We start from the raw sequence: 23,118 nt of genomic DNA, 5'->3' as shown, positions 1-23,118 counted from the left end.
GAGCTAAAACATGGGGTCTAATTTTAAAAAGTGTTATATCGGCTCATATCCGTCCTTTTCAAATGAAACTCCCGCAGTGGAATTCAGCTCAGGGTGTCGACATTGCATGCGAGATTAGAAGGAAGGTGGGGTTAACATTGCATCTATACTAATGAGAGTGAAAATCTCTGCGATGGGACTATCTTCGTAGGGCTTATTCGCAGTGAAGCTTAAATTCTACGTAGAATCGATCGAACTCCACATGACATCTTGCTGAATGCAACCAGCAAGGTACATTCGCAAGGCTGTGCAACAGACTGTTAGGCCTGTAAGTAAGGATCTACTATCGATTTCTGATGTGAAAATTGTATTTTGGATTTCAAACTGATCTCCTTCATCTGCACACTGTGAACACCGCTTTTGTAAACACACCAATAACTATTTAGTACAGTCTCATGCAAAGGTAGGCCTATATTTTTCAAGGCTTTCTTCTGATTTTCCAGTAAAGATGCCAATAGGGCTAAAACGCTTTTTTTCGATGGAACAACGAAGTTAGGGGGTCATATTTCATAAATAAATAAGTAAACATGGGCACCAGATTGTAGTTCACACCCTTACTGTCAAAGATGACGATTTTTGCGACAATATGCTCCTAAGGTCCAGATCGAGTGATATCGTAAACCGAAATCATTAACTTACACCAATTTGCAAAGCAGATTAACGATATGCGTTGGGTGGTGAATGAAACAACGAAAAAGACAATTTTTGCCTTGTGTGTAAATTCAGTGCACTAATGTCTATATAATTATTTCACACAAAGGAAACTGGGGAAAGCCATTTAGATTAATTTAGGCCATTAAACGTGTTTTAGTTGGGATGTGGGTAAGGTAGCAGGTTGTAGGCCTATGCCCTGAATTAAATAAAGGCCTACACTGTAGGCCTACCAGTCGGTTGATTAGGCTACAGTACAGCACACATGCTTTTAACAGATCAAAATGTCTCTGTACCCTAGTAACCTTCCCGAAAATTCAACCATATACTTCGTTGTCATGTGTCAAAGTCACTTATTTGTTACTGTAAACCATAAGTCAGGGAATGAGAGGTGCGGTGCCTGCTGCTATACTACATGCACAGCCGTTTGTGCCATTGTGCGTACTGAGTAATTCACTACTGTAGCATTAAAAAGATATGAAAACTTTTTACGTGCGTTAGTCCTTACGCATGTACACACGAGATTGTTTTGATTTTTGGATGATGCTACTCGAATTACTTACCAACAGATTATGCCAGCATTTTGCACAACAGGGCATTTGTCACCTTATATTAACTAGAAGCAGGGCTAAGGGATATCCACTGAAAATAGCATAGCTTGATGTGTCAAACTTTTGTAAGTAACTTAAATGACTTGAACTAAATAGTGAACAATGCAAGCAGCATTCCATTTTCCAGTGTGCCTAGCAGTTTCTTTATTTCAAATTTCGGCCTGTAACGTAATTATTAATTAATTAATTATATGTAACGTAATTATCGCATCGGCAAGCAGGCGTTATACTGAAGCAAAGCCGACTACAGTGTACTAAGTGCATTAACATTTAGGTACATGAAGAGTATGCCCCCAATCTTATACTAGCTAAACTTAGTATACATGTACATACTAGTACAAGCACAAGTAGAGTAAACCTTTGGTTTTCAATGGTTTTCAAAATTCAGTAATAAAGTAACTTTGATAAATGTCTCTGCACGTGTGCATGCATAAATTAGTTTGTTTAAATACCGTAGAAATGATCTCAGCTGTCATTACGCGATATACGGTACTTTCAAATGTTCCTGAAGTTTGTTTTGTAAAATATTCATGAAGATAAGATTTTGTCACTATATAAAGAATGAATGAATAATGAAAGAATAAAAATACAAAACTAAAAAATCGTGAGTTTTCAAGAAAAGTAAAGATTTACATTAGATTTTCATTTTTACATTACTACAGATAGAAAATGCTGTCAGGTATCAAAAAGAGGAAGGCTCCTCATCCGGCTGTGGCAGAAGCTAGGAAACAAAGCAACACCAATGATAACAGTGCCAGCATGAAAGAGCTAGGATCAGCTTCTACATCAAAGATGTCAGAAACTCTGGACTCCTTTGACAATGAGGTCGCCTTCTTTTCTGATCTACATACTGGTAGAAATGGTGTTCCTCAATCTCCTAGAGCCTCTTCAGTTTATGGTCAATATCATCTAAATTTGGACATAGATGATGCCATTCCACAAACTGTTTCACCAAGAACAAGGAATGTTTTGTCTAAAAACACTTTTGCAAGTCCACAGCATCATGGTAATAATGTTAAATTGTTTGACAGTGGACCATTTAATGATGTCAGAATTCTTAAAGATGCACATAAACATAAGCATGGTCACAGTGTTAATTTTCTTAAAGAAAGGGTCACACCAGATCAGGAAATAAAAGATATCAATGCAGATGATAGTGAAATGAGTTGTAAACAATGTCAGGGTGTACAACTGGATACTAAAGCCAGGCAACTTCAAAATGACCTACCAGTCTCTGCATATGTGGAGCACAATGGCAAGCACTTGCCCCGACATGTGCCATACGGGTCCCATGGTCAACATCCCACTTGTAGACAGGCCCATGAAGGCCATTATGTTGGTACAAAGCAGATGATTTCTTCTCCTATAACTCCAACCCACAGTCATATACATGTTCCTGATAGTCAAACCTTGACGATGGACAATGGCCATCCTTTTCCTGGTCTTTTGACCAACGCCAGAACTGACCAGCCAGTTTTAGATTCTTGGGAGGTGAAACCAGTGCATGCATGGACTTTCACTGATGTCACACAGTGGTGCTCAGCTTCTGAGTTTTCACAGTTTACACAGTTATTTGAAGGTGAGATTTTATAAACTGGGTACTGATTTTTTTAAAAATCTTTTCTTTTTCAGAGATTTATCTGTCTTAAGATTAGCTTAAGACAGATAAATCTTGAGCTGATTTATCTGTCTTGAGTTATTGGTTTACTAATTATGTACAATGTAGAAAGAGAGGTAGAAAGTGTGTGGAATCTTTTTTTTTTTGGCCAGTGGCTGTTCTTGATTTCTACAGGTATTATAAAGTGTACACAAATCATTTGACAACACATTTGAACAATTTTAAGTGGGAGGTGAATTATAACACTCCCTTTCATTATCAAGATGGACGTAAAGCTTAATGGAAGCCTAAGGTAACTTTTGTGCAGTCTGCTCTCCACGTCTTCTCTGTCGAGTGGTGTCATTGATGCCAAAAGTATATAGGTTTAAGTATTGCCATGCATGCAGGCCCACACACACATGCAGACCTTTACTTAAGAATGCATGCACAGAGACCTGCTAGTGCTTATTTCATCCTTACCAGTGAGTTGAATGATTTTCGAGAAAGAGACTAACAATTGGAATCATGACCTCTGACAAAAGTTTTCAAAATGCCTATAGATACATACACAACAGTGCTAGAGATGTTTGTTTTAAGTATTTATTTCAGAAGTGTAGTATTTGAGGATTTGATAAGCTTTATAAGATATAATATCTCACAAAGCTAAATAATTTGAATAAGAAAACATCAAAATTACAGAAGGCTATTGTATGGGATTGAAATTTGAGAGGAGCAAAAACAACCTTTTTCACAATTCTTTGTTAAAATTGGCAATGGATTTGGAAAAGATAATACCTAAGATCAATATTTTACTGATGCAAGTTAGAAAACCATTAGTTTGAAAAAAGGACAAATGATGTTATGAAAATTTGATATATGTTGAATTTATGTTTTACAAGTACTCCACAAAACTTGTTCTTTCAAAGACTTGAATATATGTTTATAAAATTGTAGTAGGAATGGTAAAGTAGTTTATACATAAATATATATATATATATATATTTCCTTATGTTTACATGTACTGAAAGTTAAATTCAGCTGTGTTAAAACCATGAATAGATACATACCTTCAGTTGCCAGGCTAATTAGTTATTTATGGCTTCTGTATGATAAATTTGGCATTCAGCTCACAAGTTATTCCTTATTAAGTGTACAGCACAGTGAGTTTTATTGCACTTAACATTGGTATCAAATCCATACCCTCTGTTCTCTTCCCACAGACAAGGAGCCGAGTTGCTTGGAAATGAGAAATGAAAGTAATTTGAGGTTCAAGAACAGCTCACATCTGGGTGCTAGTTGTTACCAACTTAAGATTAAACAGCTTTATATTTGTGTTTATTAAGTACAAAATCTGTCAAAATATTACAGGTTATTGTGATTATTTTTCATTTAATTTAGTTTTATGGAAAGTGTTTTGATTGGGTTAGGCGACACTATTATCTGGTTTTTAAAATTAATCAGTATGTTAATAGCCTCAGTTGTATTTGGTTGAGACTAAGTCACTTGGAGTAGGAAGTCAACCTTTCACGGAAGCAGACAGAAAAGTAGCACTGGATTTGATAAGTAAGCACAAACTTGCCATTCTTTTTCCTAGGCTGTGGTGTTGATGGCAAGATCCTCATACAGATTACCATAGAAGACTTAGGTGAGTTTGTTGGGGGAAAATTGGACTGCATTTTTCTTAGGGCCGGGCAGTTACTTAATAATGCAAATTAACATATACTTTCCTTCAATTAATTTTTTGTTAAAGCATTATATCCCACAGAAATGGAAACATTTGTGAACAATTAGATTTCTGCACCTCAGATTTCTAGAGTTAAATTATCAATAATCAAGATATGACTTCTCTGAAAAAGTGAAAGGATTCCAGGCTACAAAAAAGGAGGGAGTAATATTTCTGTTGTAACCCCTAGATTTGCCTGTGTATCACCCTACATATATTTGAAATATCACTTCTTTATGACAAATATTATTGGCCAGCCTTAATTCTCATGGAGAACTGTTTTGAAAATCAGTGTAGTAAAATATATATTGTATGGTAATTCAAATATTTTTCTTATGCATGTCATCTTTTGTCAAAAGGCAATCAACTAAATTAACAAGAGCAAAAAGTAGACAGAAGATGATTTTTAGCCAATATATAATTAATTTGATTTTTCATGGCATAAAACAAACAAGTGTCTCCAATCTGTGGTTTGTAGCTTAACACTAATAGACGGTACATGTATTAACCAAGTGTATGCAATCTCTTTGTCTCAGATTTCACTCACATGGTAAATTTTGTAAACCTCAAATTACTGCATGTCAGAGTACATCGTTGTGTGCATTGTACTTGATTTATGTTGTACAGTAGTTTAAATCAGCATGTCATGAATAACACTCACTGGTGAATGAATCCTCACCTGAGGTGCTTAAAATACTACTTGTACTGCTATAAGGTAAACATATTGATGCCAGCTTGAATTCTATGACATGAAAATGTTGTAAATTGACTGGGAGGAAGAATATGTATGTTAACTCTCTGATAACTAATTCTTTTAAAATTTTTTGTTGTATTGTTTCCTTTGGGTGCATTCTAGTTGAGTTAGGTGTTAGTGATCCTACGTTAGGACAGAAATTTTTGCATGCCATTCAAAAATTGGTGGAGGAACATCCTAACAATTCCTGGGGGACTACAGAAGTGAGTATAGGGGTTTTATTACAGCGACTGTTCCCCATATGTCCTCTTCACTCACAACAATTATGATATATAACAGCATGTTTGACTCTGTTTCCCCCACTAAAATAACTTTTCCATTAATTTCTTAGTTCAGTGTTTTAAGATAACTCAAGCAATGGGAAAGATGTTTATGTGCAACTGAAATGGAATGACCATTTCTAATTTTTCTAATTAAACATTTTGTTTCATTAGACATTGTAAATAATATTTTATTAGGGGAAAAACAAATGGCAGTTCAGTTTGAATGAGAATTTGTTGCTCAGTGATGCCCAAAAGTCACAACCAACTACGAAAAAAAATCTAGAAGGCAACAGTGGAAGCAAAATGCCTCTCTTTGGTGCTGGCAGACGGGTAGTTTTAGGGCGAAAGCGTTCCAATTCAGCAGAAAACCTGAGTTTTGAGAATGAAAGACGAGCAAGAGAACAGAGAAGGAAGAGTGCTGGTGAGAATATAATAGTTAATTTTAAGAAACTTTTATAATCAGTGTGTTTCATGTAGTTTTGTGAAAAAGGATCAGCTTCAATTGGAGAATTAATTGATGACTGTTAATTTTGCTTGCTTTTGTTGTTAAAATATATCATTAAAATACAATTTTTAAAGTATGTTTCACATATGGACGAAAAATAATAATCTAAAGTTCATCTTCAACAAGCTTCATTATGTTGACAGTTTATTGACTCATCTTCAATATTAATATTCGGTATAATTCAAAATGGATATTTTGATTTATGTATGCATAATATATTACATGTCATATTATTCATGCTGTTGAAACTTTCTTTATATATATATATATATTTCATTATTATGCAGGTGATGTTCTCACTTCTGATGCTAAACTACTAGCCCCGCTTCCATTGTGGACTAATGGAGACGTACTGAAGTGGATGGACAGTGTGGGATTGCAGAAGTTCAGGGCTGTATTCAAAGGTAATACTAGTACACTTATAATGGCAAATTATCTGTCCTCCTGAATTCCGCCATTTGAAAGCACCCAGAAGCAGTGGCTCAGTTATTATTGCCTGCCAAGCAGAAGTGAAACATCCTTCAGCAATAGAATAATTGTGCATATGTGTATATTTCTTGTGATATTTTCTTGTGTCAGTACATAAATGATAGTTTTGAGTGCCTATAGATATGAATTCATTTTATACTCACAAAATTATATTGTTTGTCTTCTTATTATTTATTTTTATGAGACTTAAAGACAAAATGTTTGTGTAGGGTGCAAAAAGTGAAAATCTATTTAATAGTATTTATTTCTTGTTGGTGTTTATAGCAATGGTTTGTGTATTTTTCCTCTTTTAAAGCACTAATATAAGAACAAGTAACCTTATTATAATGATAGAGTTTTTACTGTATATTTTTCAGCAAAGAATATCACAGGCAAGGAAATTACTGAAATTAATGCAGATTATTTGGGTAAATAGATTTAAACATAGATGATTCTGATTTTTAAACTCATACATTTCTTTTTTAAAGGCCTTTTGCAATATATATATTTTCCTGTTTTTGTAGCAATTTAGCTATAACCATGTGGCTGTCATAAGAATGGCTCCCCTTGGTATTTCCAGATTTAGTATTGGTATCAGTATATGAATCAAAATCACTCAGATTCAATGCGTGTAGTCTTAAGATATTCCCTGTCTACTGCAGCTAAAGTAACAGCAATATATTTTAATGGAATATAATTGGATTTTTATTTTCAGAAACACTGAGCATTCGGAGTTCAGTTGACAGAGAAATGGTTCTCTCAAAACTTCAGAAACTCCAACAAGGTGCCAGAAGTCTTTCCTTTGACAACTTACAGGAGGCATACTTGGCTGAAGAACAGATAGAGGGCGCTGCTGTGGACAAAAAAAGTAGTGTCACATTTTTGGCTCCTACAGTGGCACCATCAGTATTTAAGAGAAAGACTGCTAAGATGCCTGGAGAAAGAAGGAAGAAAGGAGGGTATGTAGGAGAATGTATTTGCATGTTTCTTATCCAGTTTTGATCATAAAGTAGATGTAGGTAACTTCTCTCAAATACTAACATGACTGATGTACTGTAGAATGAATTAGCTAATTTCTATTATATCTTATTGTTGAACACCCATCCCCTCTATTTCAGGTTCTCGTGGCTCAAGGAAGCCATCTCCCCTCTAAGGTTTGGGCATAAACAAAAAGAATTTGATGTAATACAACTGTGGCATGACATAACTAACTCAGGTACTCATCATGAAAAAAGTTACGATACTGTAAAATGTGAATCAGTCTTTTATTTCACAAAACTTTGAAGGGTTTATCTAAGTAAACTTAGTTAAAATTTTTGATTTTTCCTTTTGCTTACAGTGCTGTTTTACTAAATTATTTTCTTTTTTACCTGAAATGTACACAGTTTTTAGCATAATTTTTAAATGATTCAAATAGAATTCTGACTTGCATTCTGTGATGGCTGCTCTAATTATTGTGCCCACTTTTCAAGGCGCTCCAGCTGCTGTAGCTATGAGGGTTCATGAAGCTGCTCCTTCTGTGGATATTGTGAGGAGATTTTTAGAGCAGAATGATACAACGGATGACCCAAATCTCTTCTGTATTGTTGAAATGAAAAATGGTGAAGGTGAGATAAAAAAGGTGTCAGATTGTGCATGTGTATCCAACAAAATACAGATGTGGGTGCATTTTAAGAGCTTAGGTATTATTGTACCACCAGCGTTAGCGCTGGCGGTACACATGGTTTCGGTCCCGTCCGGATCGTTCCGCCGGCTCTGCCGGCTCCGCCGGACGGCTACCGTTACCGCTTCTCCTCCTAGACGGTAAGGGCCCCCGTACCCATCTCATGGATTTAGGTCACCTATAATCTCAACTCGTTCCACGTAAAATTTGGGCTTTGTCGGTATTTGGGGTCTGGGTGTGGCACTCATTGCAATGCACCCTTGTCTAAAAATGGCAAAATTAAATGCTAATTATCTACCCTACGGAAGGAGTTATGGGAAAAATTTCTATAGACGGCTTTCCAAAAGTCATATGTGTAGATTTCAAATATACCCTTGGATTTGACCTTTGACCTCTACTTCAAGGTCAAATGGGCCAAAATTTTCAAAAAAATGAAATTTTTTACGAAAAAATTTTTTTTGCCCTGTTATTCAGACACCACACAGACTTAACCAATAATATTATTGGAAAGTGTTACCCTTCAGGTCATCTTTCATCTCCATGAATTTGGGGTCAATCGGTGCATTTTCACGGGAGTAGCGGCCATAAGATACCGAAACTGAAAAATGTCTCTAATTCGGGAACCGTTAATGCTAGAGACCCATTCTTTTTTGCATTTTGTAGAGCATGTAAAGCCCATGTAAAGGTGGTCTCGGTTTTTATGTACAGACACAGATGTGTCTGTACATATTGCCATCACCTGCGTCTGTCGTCGCCGATGGCGATGCCGATGGCGATGCCGATGGCGATGCCGATGGCGATGCCGGCGCCGTGCACTTTCCTTGTAAACACGATAAGTGGAGGGCAGTTTTACTATTTGGCTTTATATTTACAGAGCTGATGAATATTCATAAAACGCAGGTCAAGTTCGAAAATCAGCATGATCGGGCCATTATTGTAGAAGTTATGCTGTTTTTTCACTTTTCAGCATATTTTTCACATTTCCTCAGATTCAATTCTTAGGCATGTTAACAGTCTCATTATTAAACTAATAAGATACGTAAAAGTGTTTGTTTGACATTTCCTGCATCTTTACAACATCATTACTTGATTATGTAAAAATGATGGTAAACTTGTTATCGTGTATTGTGTAATAAAGTTTAAAAAATGGAAATAAACTCATATCATTGCAGTTTGTCAGATTCAATCATCTACTATGTTCAGAATCTCAGAATGGAAGAAATTGGACATTTAACACTGCTCTGTTGATATTTTTCCCATCTCATCAATTTTCTTAGTTGATCGTAAATGGCAGTAAACTGTTTATTTTGTTTTATGTTAAAAAAATTGTTAAAAATGAAAAAAAAAAACCATTTCAGAACAGTGCTGTCTTTGTTTACATTTTGGCATTTTCAAGTTGTGACTTTGAAGTTCCATGGGCCTGAAGACCTTTGCTAGTCACATTTTCTGAATATCCATGATACTAATATTTTATTATTAAAAATTGATGGTCATTATGCTGTTAAACATTATGTAATATTGCATCAAAATCTGAAAAAATCTATTTTGGGCACTGCTCCCATGATGACCATTTAAGAAAAACCATGTCACTTACTGTTCTCAAACAGTACAGTAAATAAGTACAGATGTGTCTGTACATATTGCCATCACCTGCATCTGTCGTCGTCGCCATCACTGTCGCCGTCACTGTCGCCGGCGCCGTGCACTATCCTTGTAAACACGATAAGTGGAAGGCAGTTTTACTTTTTGGCTTTATATTTACAGAGCTGATGAATATTCATAAAATGCAGGTCAAGTTCGAAAATCAGCATGATCAGGCCATTATTGAGGAAGTTATGCTATTTTTTCACTTTTCAGCATATATGCAACACTGTAAACACATTTCAAGGAAAATCGATAGGCCTGTTGTCATGAAACTCACAGGAGTAATCGATCTTACTATAACACAGGTCAAGTTCGAAAATCGGCATGATAGGGCCACTACTTTGGTAGTTATGCTGTTTTTTCATTTTTCAGCATATATGCAACACTGTAAACACAATATACGAAAAACAGATAGGCCAATTGTCATTAAACTCACAGGAGTGGTCATTTTTGCTAAAACGCAGGTTGAGTTCAAAAATCAGCATAATCGGGCCATTATTTTAAAGTTATGCTGTTTTTTCACATTTCCTCAGATTAAATTTTTAGGCATGTTAACAGTTTCAATTTTTAATTAATAAGATACGTAAAAGTGTTTGTTTGGCATTTCCTGCATCTTTACAACATCATTACTTGATTATGTAAAAATGATGGTAAACTTGTTATCATGTATTGTGTAATAAAGTTTAAAAAATGGAAATAAACTCATATCATTGCAGTTTGTCAGATTCAATCATTCACTATGTTCAGAATCTCAGAATGGAAGAAATTGGACATTTAACGCTGCTCTATTAATATTTTTCCCATCTCATCAATTTTCTTAGTTGATCATATAAAAACTGTAGTAAACTGTTAATTTTGTTTTATGTTAGAAATTGTTAAAACTGGGAAAAAATTTCAGAACATTGCTGTCTTGTTTCCATTTTGGCATTTTCAAGTTGTGACTTTGAAGTTCCATGGGCCTGAAGACCTTTGCTAGTCACATTTTCTGAATATCCATAATACTGATATTTTATTATTAAAATTGATGGTCATTATGCTGTTAAATATTATGTAATATTGCATCAAAATTTGGAAAAAAAAAACTATTTTGGGCACTGCTCCCTTGATGAACATTAAAAAAAAAATGTCACTTACTGTTCTCAAACTTACAGGAAAGAAACATGGGACTAAAATACAGCTTCAGTAGGCAATGCAGTCTGTTTGGTAATTCTTACTGCCAGTTAAACGTTTTTTTTTTGTTTTTTTTTTTTTGTAAAAATTTAATTTTTCACATATTTTCAAGGTGTGACTTTGAAGTTCCACGGGCTTGAAGACCCATGCTAGTCACATTTTCTGAAAATCCATGATACGTATATTGTATTATTAAAAATTAACGGTCATTATGCTGTTAACCATTATGTAATATGGCATCAGAATAGAAGAAAACACAATTTTGGGTGCTGCTGCCATGATGACCATTATGGGAAAACCATGTTACTTATGATTGCCAAACTTTCAAAAAAGAAAAAGAAAAAAAGAAATACAGGACTAAAATGCAGAGTTGGAAAAGCAGTCTAATTGGCTTCTTTTTCTGGAAGTTATACATTTTCAAAGTGTGAACTTGTTACACATTTTACTTACATTGGTATTACCTGTTGAGCATAATTAAAATTTGATGTTGAATTTGCAGTTTAACATAATGTACTTTTGCATCAGAATTGACAGTAGCCTATTTTGTGCATAGTTATTTCCTGTTTTTTGTCTGTACATTTGACAGCTTTGCTGCCTTGTTTTGTATTCCATACGGTTTTCGAGTTACGCTCTATCAAAAAGTACATATTGGTGGTAAAAGCAAAATGTGCAGTACGGTAATGGATAATAAATTTTGAACTCTGGAAAAATAAAACATAAGGCTTGGCAAAGCAGACAACTTGTGTTCAAAAATGACATTATTTCATCAAATTTGAACTTCTGAAACTTCAGAGCACCTCCTATTTCAAGAATTTTGACCAAAATGACATTTTCTTTATTTTAATTAATTTTTTCTGTACGAAATTTAAGGCACATTATGGTAACTCCAAAATTATAACATCTAGTCCCTTATATCTCCAAAACTGGCAGAGATAGGTCCATAGTTACTATTGAAGTTGAATAGGAAGTCATATACTGGCAATCTTACTATGACCTTGAAATTGACCTTTGACCTACTTTTCACCATGAACTGAACTTTGCAAATTTTTCTTCCCTTTTATCTCCAAAACTGGCAGAGATAGGTCCATAGTTACTATTGAACTTGAAAAGGAAGTCATATACTGGCAATCTAAATGTGACCTTAAAATTGACCTTTGACCTACTTTACACCATGAACTGAATTTTGCAAATTTTGCTTTCCTTTTATCTCCAAAACTGGCAGAGATAGGTCTGTAGTTACTATTGAACTTGAATAGGAAGTCATATACTGGCAATCTAAATGTGACCTTAAAATTGACCTTTGACCTACTTTTCACCATAAACTGAACTTTGCAAAATTTGCTTCCCTTTTATCTCCAAAACTGGCAGAGATAGGTCCATAGTTATTATTGAACTTGAATAGGAAGTCATATACTGGCAATCTAAATGTGACCTTAAAATTGACCTTTGACCTACTTTTCACCATGAACTGAACTTTGCAAATTTTTCTTCCCTTTTATCTCCAAAACTGGCAGAGATAGGTCCATAGTTACTATTGAAGTTGAATAGGAAGTCATATACTGGCAATCTAAATGTGACCTTAAAATTGACCTTTGACCTACTTTACACCATGAACTGAATTTTGCAAATTTTGCTTTCCTTTTATCTCCAAAACTGGCAGAGATAGGTCCGTAGTTACTATTGAACTTGAATAGGAAGTCATATACTGGCAATCTATATGTGACATTAAAATTGACCTTTGACCTACTTTTCACCATGAACTGAATTTTGCAAATTTTGCTTTCCTTTTATCTCCAAAACTGGCAGAGATAGGTCCATAGTTACTATTGAACTTGAATAGGAAGTCATATACTGGCAATTTACTGTCACCTTAAAATTGACCTTTGACCTACTTTTCACCATGAACTGAACTTTGCAAATTTTTCTTCCCTTTTATCTCCAAAACTGGCAGAGATAGGTGGGGGTCTATACGAATGCGCTTGCTCCAGCTGGTGGTACAATATTTGGAGGCAGTATCGCCTCTCTGATCCTCTAGTTAATGAAATAGCATTGAACTTGAAGATATGTTTACAAAGAGTCACCATATATTAATTTCTAGGAGTGTCAAAAAGTGACCTTTATGTCCACATTCATTTCTTTGAATTTCATCTGAGCACCTATTTTTCAGAGAGTGAGCTAGGCAGGTATGAGTGCCCTCTGGCAGTACAGAGACAGTGGTCTGTGGGGATGCCACACCGATTTGAACTGAAACAGAGAACAGGCAAACCTATAAAGGTAAATTCTGAGTATAATTTTCAATTAAGAAATTAAAAAAAAAATAGCCCAGGTAGTACACATGCAAGCATAAGCAAATGTAAGAAGTCCACAGTCTTTGCCAAAGTTTATTCATATTTGGTTTACATTCATATTCCACTGCTTTTATGTGTAGGTAATCTGCAAGATCACAGGACTAAAACCCAAAGGCAAAACAATCAATGTGTCCAACATGTCCACATGTGCAGAGGTACTGATAGTGGCACTTAACAAATACAACATGAGACATGTTGACCCAGGACTCTTTTGCTTGTTGGAAATTGATAAAGACACTGGTGGTGAGTTGCACTTTCCTAAAGTTTTTCATGGCACCTACACACTCACACACACACGCACATGCACACACACATGCACACGCACACACACTCTTTGCACATGGAGAAAGTCAGTTAATCCTTTGAATGAGCAATATGTATATAGCACATTGCTCCATTATAATGCATTGAGTACATCGAGTGTAAGGTACATTATGGCACTGTTCACATGAAAAATCTAAATTCTAAAAATCCAAAAATCCATTGGCGGTATCTAGTGATCACAATCTGTGCCCCGAATACCCCATGGCGTAATTAACTAGCAGAGCGAGCGCGTTACTTCCAAAGCTGTAATTAATTCTCGGCTGCGCTGGGAGGAGATTCTGACACCTTGACGCATGCGTGCATGTGCCTAAGTTGCTTTTTGAAATTAAATAAATGATGATAAATTTGTTTAGCAATATTTTGAGTATCCTTATTTATCTTAGGATCTTTCCTATTCAGAATCACATGGTTTGGCAATACATTGATCCTGATATTACCCATGCCCTATTTGTGATTAGATAAATCTCTCATTTCAGATGTGCAGTTAGTGGGAGAGACTGACATTATTGCAGAGTTAAATACAGACTCCTTCATAGTGTGTGACAAAGCCAACATGGGGATGCAGATCCACTGTGGAGCCCCACCCAGCACATATACCTCCTCTTCAGGGTGAAGTAGATTTTCTAGAATAATTAATTGGGAAATGTTCATTAAATGTAAATGTAATATTTGAAAATAGATATGGTAAGCTTTGAAGGTTGAGTTGTATATAAGTGTGCTTTAACATACTACTTGTGCTTTTTCACATTTATGTTGCATTTTTTGTGAACATTTTCTTTTGGAAAACATTGAAAGTGATTGTTTTGATACAAAAATCAATATATATCTTGGTGTACAAATGTGTCTGTATGAGTCATAAGTGGTGATGATGATGTTCATAATTTGAAATTACAGAGGTGTCAGCAGAAATGAATCCATGCTGTCCAAGTCCTCTGGCAAGTCCTTTGCTTCTGGAGTAAGTACATTGGTCTAGATTCTTACACTTTTTGCTTAAACAAATTTCAATTGATGCAGTGTGAATGATAAAAAATATAGTGTTTATATTTATGGTTATTTTTAGTAACTGGTTTCAATTTTTCTTGTTAATTTTTTTTGAGTAATTGCAATGTCTAATAGATCCATTTAACACAGAATGTGATTTATTTAGTGTATATTATTTATTACTAAACAGGAGTCCAGTTTGGTGTCATCTAGTTCCGAGAACAACATGAAATCTAAATTGGAAATGGAAAAGCTTCAGTCCTTAGAGGAAGAGGTGAGGGGTAATTTCAAACTGATTACATACATGCATCTCCGCATGAAGACAATTGTGTATGTGTGCGTGCATATCACACACACACACACACACACACACACACACACACACACACACACTCTCTCTCTCTGAGGGAGAGAGAGTTTCTAATCCAATTTGAAATGACAACTTACAACCTTTAATTTTCTTTCAGATGGCTCACATTGAAGCTTCCATTGATGATTACTCAATTGAGAACAAAAAAGGCCTCAGAGAAGTAAAAAACATCAGCATAACCAGTGAAAACTTGGAGGTATTTATGCTGTCTTGGTGTTAATTACCTACAGATTCATAAAAAAGGCCCTTTAGCATGTTATAAATTGGCTGTTTGTAATTGGAATGTTACAGAATAAATAATGAAAATAATAAAACTACCAAAAAGTATTAATGTTGTATGTGAGATAATTACCAGTAGTGTGCTTTATAGAAAAGAAAAAGATAAATCTGTTACTGGACTTACAGTGTCATGCAGCACTGATCTAACATTGTGGTCAGTACTGCTGAGTTTCAGTGGAGAAATCAACACCAGTGACCAATCACTGAAGGGGTTAGGAAGACTGAGATTTAATCTATCCCGAATCTGGGACCTGATCCTCAGGCAAATATCTAGCTGTCAGACTTGCCATGTGACCAGCTCATGGATGCAAGGCAATTACAATGCAACATTGTGATCAGTACCACTGATATTCAACAGGGCTGGTCACATGACACATCATACAGCCTGGTATCTGCTGGAGGGCTTGAGATTCAATCTATCCCACATCTAGGACCAGGGCGACAGATAGATACCTTGCGGTCTGACCTGTCATGTGTGCTAGATTAATCTTTTTCTATTTTCTTTGCTTTTCTATTTTTGCGTTAATGTTTTATATTGTGTATTTAAATGAATTGGATGTGAATGACACTTTTGAACACAAGTTGGTCTTCTAATATTGATAATATATATGTATGTGTTTATTCATTCAAGTTGTTTCAAGAAATAGAACTGATGAAGAGCAGTCTGGAAGAAAGAGACGGTCTAATCCAAGCCTTGAAGGAAGAAAATGCGAGATTGAAGCAACAGCAGCACAGGCAGGTAAGGGACACAATATCCATGTAGAAGAATGGTTGTTTTATAAGTATCTGTCAGTATGCTGTGGACCTTTTTTTTACAAACAACATGCATTTTAGTGTAAGTACACATTACAAGGAATGAAGTTTTTCCAGCCCTTAATCCTTACTGTGCAAACAGTGTGTTGGAGGCATCTTGGGTTTGACCTTAAAGATTTTTCTTTCAGGAACCATCCCTGTATAAGTTCTTGTCTAGAATAGACAGGTATCAAGTGATGGACACTAAGATCACCTGCTCTCTGTCAGACCTACAGCTGGTAGACAGTATGGCAGGTGGGGATGGAGATGGTTGCCTTGTGGTGACTAATGCATGTGGGAGTCTGGAAGAGGGCGACATGTAAGAGATGATTACATTGTTGTAAAATTTTCTTTGCTTAAGACTGGATAATGAAAATTTTAAAAACTCGTGTTTTTTTCTTTAAATTGGTGATAAATGTTGGATATTATACCCCAGTTTAAGATTGTCTTTGCTTGCTGAATCTATTGCTTTATACATTTATTTCATTTTATCAGTTTCAAAAAACTAATTAGAAACCTTCTATTTTCTTAAGATTTGCTTGGTTTTTTTTTCAGTATATTAGAGATAGGTGGCAGAAAAGCCTTAGGTATAACTGAAGGGAGCATCAACCATCTGGCGAAAACAAATGACAACTTGTCCAAAGAACTGGTGTTTCTCAGGCTGCTGGATGGACAGACTGACCAGGATATGGTTACCAAAGATGCTGGTATACTGACCAGTGTAGATGGATCACCCCATCAGTTGGACTTGACTGCTGAAGTTGAGCGGTAAGTAACTGTATGCTGTACTGTAAACATTTGATATTTTACCAGAAAGATTGAAATAATGTGCAAATGGTTATTTTGCATAAAGAGTAAAAAAATGACTCATCTTTTGCTACCAATTATTAATAATTAGATTTAAAATAGGTTTCATCAAAATATTTTGACAAGGTGGTGTCTTTTTCATGAAGTGTTTGGATCTTGATAACTGCCTTAAGTACACTTGATTTATCTTGTGTTGTAGGTTGAGAGAAAGAGAGCGCTATCTAGTGGGAGAATGTTGCAGTTTACAGGAACGTGTCCAATGTCTGCAGAGAGAGGTACAACTGCAGAAACTATCCACGGATACTTTGGTGGCAAAATTTGTGTGATTAGAATGATTTATTTTCTAAAGGAGAAAGATAATTAATAGAAAGATAATTGGGTAAAAGATATTAACAACATAAAACAAGCAGATCAATTTTTTTTTAATAAAAGAAACAATCAGAGGTAAGCAAATATATATTTCAAAAATGGTGGAATCAAATCAGATAATCATTATGGGCTAAACCAGTAAAATTAGGATAGTTGACCTCTCTTACCTTGTAGATAGAGAACAGGGGTTGTGGTTATGATTTAAGCTTTAATAAGAAAATAGTATGTCTGCATGTAACCATATCTTCCATAGTTAACACCACCTTTGTCTGCACCCTTCAGCTTTGCTTGAATAATTTTTGTACCTAATTTTATGCTGCTCAGTGTAAAACATTTTGTTACCAAATAGTTGCTTTTAAAGTAGTCTTAATTATTGTATAATTAATGCATTATTTTGATACTGTTAAGATGTTATTGTTTTATGTATCATTTCAACAACATAGTGGTTTGATTTATGTACATAAGTTTGCTATTATGACAATCATGTTACAAAAGAAAGAAAATTTATATAAATAGAAAGCAGTAGATGGATGGATTTATTGTTTGATGCTTCCTCAGTTTAAAAATATTTTAAGCTTAATTAATGATTTTTAAGGTGCACTTAAACTTACTTGATGTTGGTTTATATCAAATAAGAGATGTTTATTGCTGTATTTTCTTCCAAATTTGCCTTTTTTGGGCAAAATTGTATGAACTTGCCATTTTGAATCTCATTCGTCATATACATGTATTTGTTGTTTTTCTTTTGATTTCTGCACTTTTGTGCACTTTTATTTTTATGTGAAAAGCTCAGAAAAAAATTCAGACACTTTCTTACCATTTTACACTTGTTATTGTGAACTAGATTATAGATGTTACAGTTTTGTTCATCAAGTCACATTTTTGTTTTAGTCCAGTAGAAAGCCTATTCTTGTGTATGGTTGAGGGTTGATTTCCTTTTTTTCTTTAGATTGATTTGTTTTTACCTAAATGTATATATGTAAAGTTCAAAACCAGAGGAAATAACCATGAATGTAGAGGCTATTGCTAAAGCTTGGACTTAAATACCCAATAAATTTTTTTTATATTAAAAAAGTGTTTCATGCTTCAGCTTTCCCCCATAAAACCATTATTATTTTTATAGAATATGGTGTCAGAATTAATATTTTCCATTTTAGTTTGCTACTATATCCATACTGCGATATGCATAACTAGAACAAATGTCTGATGTGTGTCACATATCAGGTATAGTAGTTGTTTTATACATAAATTGTTTTACACAGACCAGCTCAGCCCTGGTATTAATAAGAACTTTCTAGTCCTGGTTTAATTTGTATTACATTGGTTGATCATATTGTAAGTATGAATTTATTTAAACAGACCTATCCAGTTCTGGTTCGATAATTTCATCAGGTGTCAATACAAACTGATTTTAAAGACCTGTGGACAGTTAACAATGGTATTCTTGGCCAGCGACAGGCCGCAGCGGTGTTTGATAGGTTTCTTGTTGTTGCTGAGCTAAAAGGAGACGGACAAAGTGATATTTGCTACCGAGGTGAAGCATATAAAAACAGACCCAGATTCGTTAAATTTTTAATACGTGTGGTTTTTTTCTACCTGTGTCTGATAGCCTACAATAAGTGCTGGTCAAGTTGGTCAGGCCAAATGGGGTACAGGGCGAAGAAAGGTAATAATAATAATAATAATAATTTATTGAGCACTGAAATGTTTTTACATTTAGAGGCTCTCTAACTACTATACAATATACATACGAAAAGATAGTAATGATAGTAAGTAAATGAAAGAGAGAAAAAAAATTATACTTATATAATGTTACACAATATACATTCTCTTAATATGCAGGTGAGATGCATGAAATCATTTGTGCACTTCCAGTTAATTACGTTTTTTCATAATTTTACTTACAAAATTCCCTACTGCAATCGCACTCTGCTCAGTGGGTGGGTTTAGAATGATGTCAAGCTGTTTGACCTCGTCTGTTAGACCTTGCAAGTTTACAATATCTGATATGCATGGCATTAATGAAGATGTACAAATCATATTCTAAGTCTTCCATGCTCAATCACAGCGATGAAAAAAAAAGTTCTCACACTTGCTACACTTGCAACCATCCTGAATCCCATAGTAAATTGATGTCGACTTCTTTATCACGTGAAGTTTGTAAAAAAAACTGGTTGATCACATTCAGCGTTCCATTTCAGGGGAAGAACGGTGACCGCAAGTCTGTAAAAGGGAGTTAAAACCGCTTGTTGGTCGGGAAGGGAGGGGGGTGGGGTCCTAAAGTTTTCCTTATTATCTCTGCAACATTGAGAATCGCCAGTTTAACACCCTATATATACGGTTTTCCCTTATCTGCGCTCATTTTAGTTGCATAATGATTTAATGATTGTTTAATTTCAGGAAATCAAATTGAAATTTATGACTGTGCAATATTATGCAAAAATATTATAGAATCCACATTAAACAAGAAGTTGACCTCATGCTTTATATTGCTTTATATGTGCTCCTTTATTATTTTTTATATTAGTTCTTGGAAATTTAATTGTCCATTTTCGATATGTCCTTGGCTTTGCAGGCATGTTTATACTTTTCAATAAGCAGAATAAAGTTAATGCTCATTGTAGCATTCTCACCAACACTAACTGATAAAATATTTCAGGTGTCATCAGCTGAGAACCAGTGGAAAACATTGAGAGATCTATTAGTGACTTTGAAAGACCAAGACCCTATGGCGTTTTTGGTGTATACACAGCCCTCAACTGGCATCACGTGTTTGCCGGAGGTAAATCATCAGAGCCGATTTATTTGAGATAACACAATGTTTCCCGTCAGTGGGTTTTGTTTTAGATGTACCAGAATTTTACATGCAGCTAAAAAGCCGCTCTCTATACAATCTTTGTTGAAGGTCGGATTTACAGACTTTTCCGAAAGACAAGTCAGCATTTATCTGTTTTCTTAACGATGTATTGCGTCTAGTGTCCTAGTTTGTTTCGCTATTATTTCGTACTATGATTACATAAAAGGTTGGCACGTGGTTTATCTGCAGAGGCATCAACACTTTAAGATCCGCCCTTCCTCTCCTTACCGTTCCATTGTGAGTTGGATTACACATCATGACTTCCAGATAGATAATTCAATTCAACGTGTGCAGAGCACTCGAGTACAGAAATTGCAGCTATACTAAATATACAATTAAATAAACCAGTATTGGCACTTTTCACACATTCTTTCTTGTAAAACAATTTAAAAACAGAAATATTCCGCTTCAGGAGGAGACACCACCTGCGCACAACAGAACTCCAATCAACTCCCAGCTGTCAGTGGTATCAGAGGAAGGGAGTATTATAGAAGAAATGGAAGACCCAGACCAAGTGTCCCTGTCCGATTCCTCTTCTGTTGAACCTCAGGAAGAGTGGTGCTAGTCAGAGGTTTATAGTAATAATTCATAAGAAATTTATTTTTGAAAGTGAAACAATTGGTCCTTGACTCTAGAGTGTATTTTCACTGTTTTTGCAGTTAACAATAGCAAACTGGATGATATGCAATGTACTGCATCAGATAAAGTGTGTTTTAAAAGACGGTGGCGGTCGCCAGTTTGCACGATTTTCACCTAGAACTTAATGTGTAAGACGTATTTGTGTGTGTGTGTGTGTGTGTGAGTGTTATCGAGTTGCCTAAATGGTATGATTTAATAGCCTTCAAACCAAAGTCATTCAATTAATTGATTCAACTGCATGTATAATGGCCGTTGTTTATTCTAGTCTCGATGTTTGCTGTTTGTTATGTAGCGATTAAAAATGAGTTTCCCCAACGCTTATTTTGGCATTAAATTAAGAAAATAATGAAAATATGATGCTGCCGAATTTCATACGGTACGTTTTTCGTTATTATTATTATTCAGGTAAATTTGATTCAGCCTTTGGTGTGTTGTTTTTACTTCTTTTACAAAATAAATAAATAAATAAATAAATAAATAAATAAATAAATAAATAAGGAGGTAAAACGAAGATATGCTATTATTATTATTATTATTATTATTATTATTTTAACATATTTCACTTGGGTTTTACACCCATTGACCCCCATACCGGAGCTTACTTGTACGAGTTTACTTGTTGCCCACGACAAAGATGCTCTTATGTCAATGAAAGAGCTTTTAATCACATAAGGAGTAACATGAAAACAAAGTCGCTCCATCTGTATCTCGTTTTCTCCTCGTTTCGGACACGTACGTTGAGGCACTGCAAAAAAGTTTTGGTTAATTCCCTTCTTCGTGTTTTTTCTGTCTCTTTAAGGTTATATTCAGCCGTGAACGGCGCATCTGATACTTTAACTTATGCGTTGAATTTCTCCTTGGTAAATTTTCTGATCATGTTTTTTCTTTCTTATTGTCCTTTTTTGGTACTTTTGTAATGTATCGATGATTTGCATGCCTTTTCTTTGGTCAAATTTCCATTCAGTATTTTCCAAACAGCGAGCGTAGGGGGCCTGTGTATAGCGAAAGACTGTAGTAAGCCACATTTATTTCTTAGTATATCTTCATATTTAATATCAGGCATAAACCAAAAATATCGTCCAGTGTTTATCAATTTTATGCCATGTTTATGTGCGAGGCTTGCTAAGTAGACATCTTCAATGAATAAATGTTGGTTCAATGAAGCGGAGTTAAGTATTTTGATCGCACCTAGTGAAAAAATCGACGCAAATCCTGAAATGAAAGGCGGATATGTGGATGGTCCATATTGTTCATGCGACTGGTAAAATTTACTGTTTGGGTCCCTGTGTGGTCTGCCAGGACGAGTAAAAAGAAATCCGGAAAATAAAGTTGCTCTCATACTTGGCGGAAGTCGTGTCAAATAGCCAACAATTTCTCGCATGTTCGTTATTACATCGTGTCCACACCTAAAGACAAACTCCGCACCAGGGCAATAATCAACCGCCCAGCGAAAAGCCAGGATGGTCTTGAGTGTGTAATTCTTATATGAATCCTCAAAGTCAATTTTAATGATATCTCCATATTGTTCACTTTCTTTGATAATTGCATTCTCCACTAGCGAATCATTTGTTTTTCCCACAAAGAACATAGTTTTAATAGATTTTCCCATGTGTGCTTTTACACTCCCACAGGTTTGACGGTACATGGACCTAGTCTTTGGATCGCGTGGATCTGATATCACCAACACCAACAGATAGGCCGATTTCTCTTTCCCTTCACATTGTTTATTGATGGCATACTCAAAGGTCCTTATGTGATACCAAAGGTAGGATGCGTTTCGTTCTCGAAGCAGGCATACATCTTCCTCGACCAAGCACGATCCCTTGAGACCGACAGACGCGTGGTGGGTCTGGGGCTTCATTTGTGTCCCATTTTTCACTGTATGAATGCGATGACTAGGGCCTTGACTCCGTGCCCTGTTTTGATACGTAAGCATAACGAAAAGCGCAAAGAATCCCCACGAAAACAGCAAAATCATTTAAAAAAATGACTTCATGCGTAGCACCATATTTGATCTATATATATAAAAAAAGCATGCGAATCAGTTTGGTGTAGTCCCAAGAAAGCCGTAACGAATATGTCCAACACTCAATTGAATGGATTCTAAAGAAATAGTACAATACCCCTTTCTCATAGAATTATAAGCTTCAGGGAGCTATAAATAACATTTTAAGAAGCAAGATATAACCCAAAGCAATGACTATAAAAGTATAATCACACACCAGTTGTCTGCAGAGTCACGTGAAGGGGTTCAAGACCTTAAA

At 35.3% G+C, this 23,118-nt stretch overlaps 2 protein-coding genes across 3 annotated transcripts; one reads left to right on the top strand and one right to left on the bottom strand.

Moving 5' to 3' along the window:
* Positions 1-14: 14 nt before the first annotated feature.
* On the top strand, positions 15-21,907 carry LOC106151273 (uncharacterized). Of its 2 annotated transcripts, XM_087002055.1 has the most exons (22): positions 15-1,366; positions 1,964-2,880; positions 4,493-4,543; positions 5,478-5,578; positions 5,834-6,059; positions 6,431-6,547; positions 6,989-7,039; positions 7,327-7,570; positions 7,730-7,827; positions 8,084-8,218; positions 13,256-13,362; positions 13,517-13,679; positions 14,237-14,369; positions 14,655-14,715; positions 14,932-15,015; positions 15,209-15,307; positions 16,022-16,129; positions 16,332-16,501; positions 16,738-16,950; positions 17,189-17,264; positions 20,018-20,140; positions 20,628-21,907. In XM_087002055.1, the coding sequence occupies exons 2-22, from the start codon at positions 1,971-1,973 to the stop codon at positions 20,778-20,780; spliced, it is 3,423 nt and encodes a 1,140-aa protein (XP_086858181.1). In that variant the 5' UTR covers positions 15-1,366; positions 1,964-1,970; the 3' UTR covers positions 20,781-21,907. The 2 variants fall into 2 exon arrangements, with proteins under 2 accessions (XP_086858181.1, XP_086858182.1); XM_087002056.1 differs by lacking the exons at positions 15-1,366; positions 1,964-2,880; positions 5,478-5,578 and having other exon boundaries at positions 4,491-4,543.
* Positions 21,744-23,107, bottom strand: LOC106151261 (beta-1,3-galactosyltransferase 1). Its single transcript, XM_013524415.2, has one exon. The coding sequence runs from the start codon at positions 22,830-22,832 to the stop codon at positions 21,744-21,746; it is 1,089 nt and encodes a 362-aa protein (XP_013379869.2). The 5' UTR covers positions 22,833-23,107.
* Positions 23,108-23,118: the final 11 nt, after the last annotated feature.

This window comes from Lingula anatina, chromosome 1 (assembly GCF_051362555.1).
Source record: "Lingula anatina isolate TDL-2025a chromosome 1, LinAna3.0, whole genome shotgun sequence".
NCBI classification, from domain to species: Eukaryota; Metazoa; Brachiopoda; class Lingulata; order Lingulida; family Lingulidae; genus Lingula; species Lingula anatina.
This window is presented reverse-complemented; position numbering and strand designations above follow the sequence as displayed.

Bases quoted from the DNA above. Each gene is read 5' to 3' on its own strand.
- LOC106151273 (XM_087002055.1), top strand. From the start codon at position 1,971: ATGCTGTCAGGTATCAAAAAGAGGAAGGCTCCTCATCCGGCTGTGGCA. The intron at 14,370-14,654 runs GTGAAGTAGATT...TTGAAATTACAG, and splicing joins ACATATACCTCCTCTTCAGG to AGGTGTCAGCAGAAATGAAT. The intron at 17,265-20,017 runs GTACAACTGCAG...AAAATATTTCAG, and splicing joins TCCAATGTCTGCAGAGAGAG to GTGTCATCAGCTGAGAACCA.
- LOC106151261 (XM_013524415.2), bottom strand. From the start codon at position 22,832: ATGATTTTGCTGTTTTCGTGGGGATTCTTTGCGCTTTTCGTTATGCTT.